General features: G+C 33.8%; 1 protein-coding gene across 1 annotated transcript in view; it reads right to left on the reverse strand.

Moving 5' to 3' along the window:
• Positions 1-1416: 1416 nt before the first annotated feature.
• The window catches only part of LOC128647497 (metallothionein), a 2168-nt gene continuing 1600 nt past the window's right edge, over positions 1417-1984 (reverse strand). Inside the window, exon 3 of the mRNA XM_053700283.1 lies at positions 1417-1666. Within this exon, the coding sequence (XP_053556258.1) occupies positions 1575-1666 (92 nt within the window). The 3' untranslated portion in view covers positions 1417-1574. The remainder of the gene's footprint in view (positions 1667-1984) is intronic.

The raw sequence follows: 1984 nt of genomic DNA on the forward strand, positions 1-1984 counted from the left end.
TTAGAAATGGAAGAGCAGAACACTGTTATATTCCAAACAGCTATTGGCTGCACACTCTAGTGACCTATATATAGCTGTTTCTAATTGGCCACAGCAGAGAAGGTAACCTATGTTACAACATGGCAGCTCCCATTATTTTATAGATACCAAAACTTTACACTTATTTTCTCAATATTTACACAGCTAATGAAACTTTAAAAAATACATTTACATGTTTTTCTCTGACTAATCTTTTCATTGATTGTATCATTCTATCTAGCATTTATTTAGTGTTTAATGTCCCTTTAATAAGGGACAGTATACCGTCAAATTGTTTTTCCCTTAATGTATTTCCAATGACCTGTTAAATCAGCTGCATAGTAGAAAATGTATGAGAAATTGCATTTTCAATATTATTTGTGTATATGAAATAGCTGGTTTTGTGCTTCAAAACCAAAACCTAGTAACATAGGTTGAGCTTGCTGGTAAAATAGCATGTCTTTATTTTATCACTTTGTGTACACACACATTCTTCCTTATCTTATATTTTTCTGTAAACCAAATCCCAATACTTAGAGAGAACAATGGGACATTAACATGTTATTACTCATCTCTTCTACACCCCACTGTAAGTGTAATTTCTTCTGCTGACTGTATTTACATATCTTGTCCATAGCCTATACTTAAGTATACAAACTTTCAGTATAGGTAAGGATATCACAGACTAAATCAGCTATTTCAAATGCTGAAATAAGGGTAAACCACAATTTAAGGGTAAATCAATAAGGGTAAAACAATTTAATACACTCCAGCAGGTAAAATGGATCATTTGGAACAAATTAAAGGGGAGACAATTTTGGGGTAAATTGTTGCTTTTCGGTTCTATCACATCACCTCTCCCTTAAAACCTATACATATTTAGGCCATTGTCATACACCATATTAGTAGCCCTTTGAGCAAATTCCAGATTATTTAGATATTTTTTTAGATTTAGCCTCCAGAACTACAGCCTTAGTATTTATGTGGCAAATATATCTACACAACCAGTTATTCTACTGGCCTTACTCGTAATACTACATTGCTTACCAAATTTTAAATCTTCCAAAATACTTCCCAAGTCTATATATACACAGGTTTTAGCTGATCTTAGTTGATTGTCAAAAAAAAAGTATTAAACAGGGATACACTTAGCTTAGGCTTTTTGTTGGACACATTTAAGCAAGAATATAGTTTATAGATCACTTGACTGTACATTTATATCCTCCATATGTCACAATCTAAGAACTGCAACATAAATCAATATTTTTTCTTTTTTTTCCCCCAACCTTAATTTGTTTACCTAAATACAAATTAGCTTTATCAGTTTATTAATTATATTTTATAGGATGAGCTACGATTAAGTTTTCAAGTCAGAAATGAACATTAGCCAACAACACATAAGAACTTAAGAATTTATTTTAAAAGCATAATAGCTACACAGATTGCAAAAAACAGTCAGAAACACTTAACATCTTAAATATTGATGAATAACAAAGATCAGAGTCAGGTATTAGTAAAAAAATGATAAAGTGCAGTCGGTAACACAGTAAGACGCTTCAGTGGCAGCAGCTGCATTTCTCAGCGCCCTGTGCGCACTCACAGCCCTGGCTGCATTTACTGCACTCAGCTGGGCAACAGGAGCAGCAGCCTGTGGGAGTAGAGAGAGATCTGTCAGATGCATTACAACAGCAGACATGGTACAGCAATATGACCCCCCAACCTTATCCTCACCATTTATAGTCAATTATCAATTAAACTCCACTGTGCACCCACTAGCTATGCCCAAAACATCACTGTCAGTATAACCATCATCCCTTTCACATTTTGTTTGTTACATTATTCATGGCTGGTGACCAACAGTTGTCATTATTACCTTTGCCCTCGGGTCATAATATACTGAGAACTAAAGGGACAATTTACTAAAAGGATTTTCTATAAAAAATAAATAAATGATCAAGCATATGAA

The sequence above is a fragment of the Bombina bombina genome, chromosome 1 (assembly GCF_027579735.1).
Source record: "Bombina bombina isolate aBomBom1 chromosome 1, aBomBom1.pri, whole genome shotgun sequence".
Taxonomy (NCBI): Eukaryota; Metazoa; Chordata; class Amphibia; order Anura; family Bombinatoridae; genus Bombina; species Bombina bombina.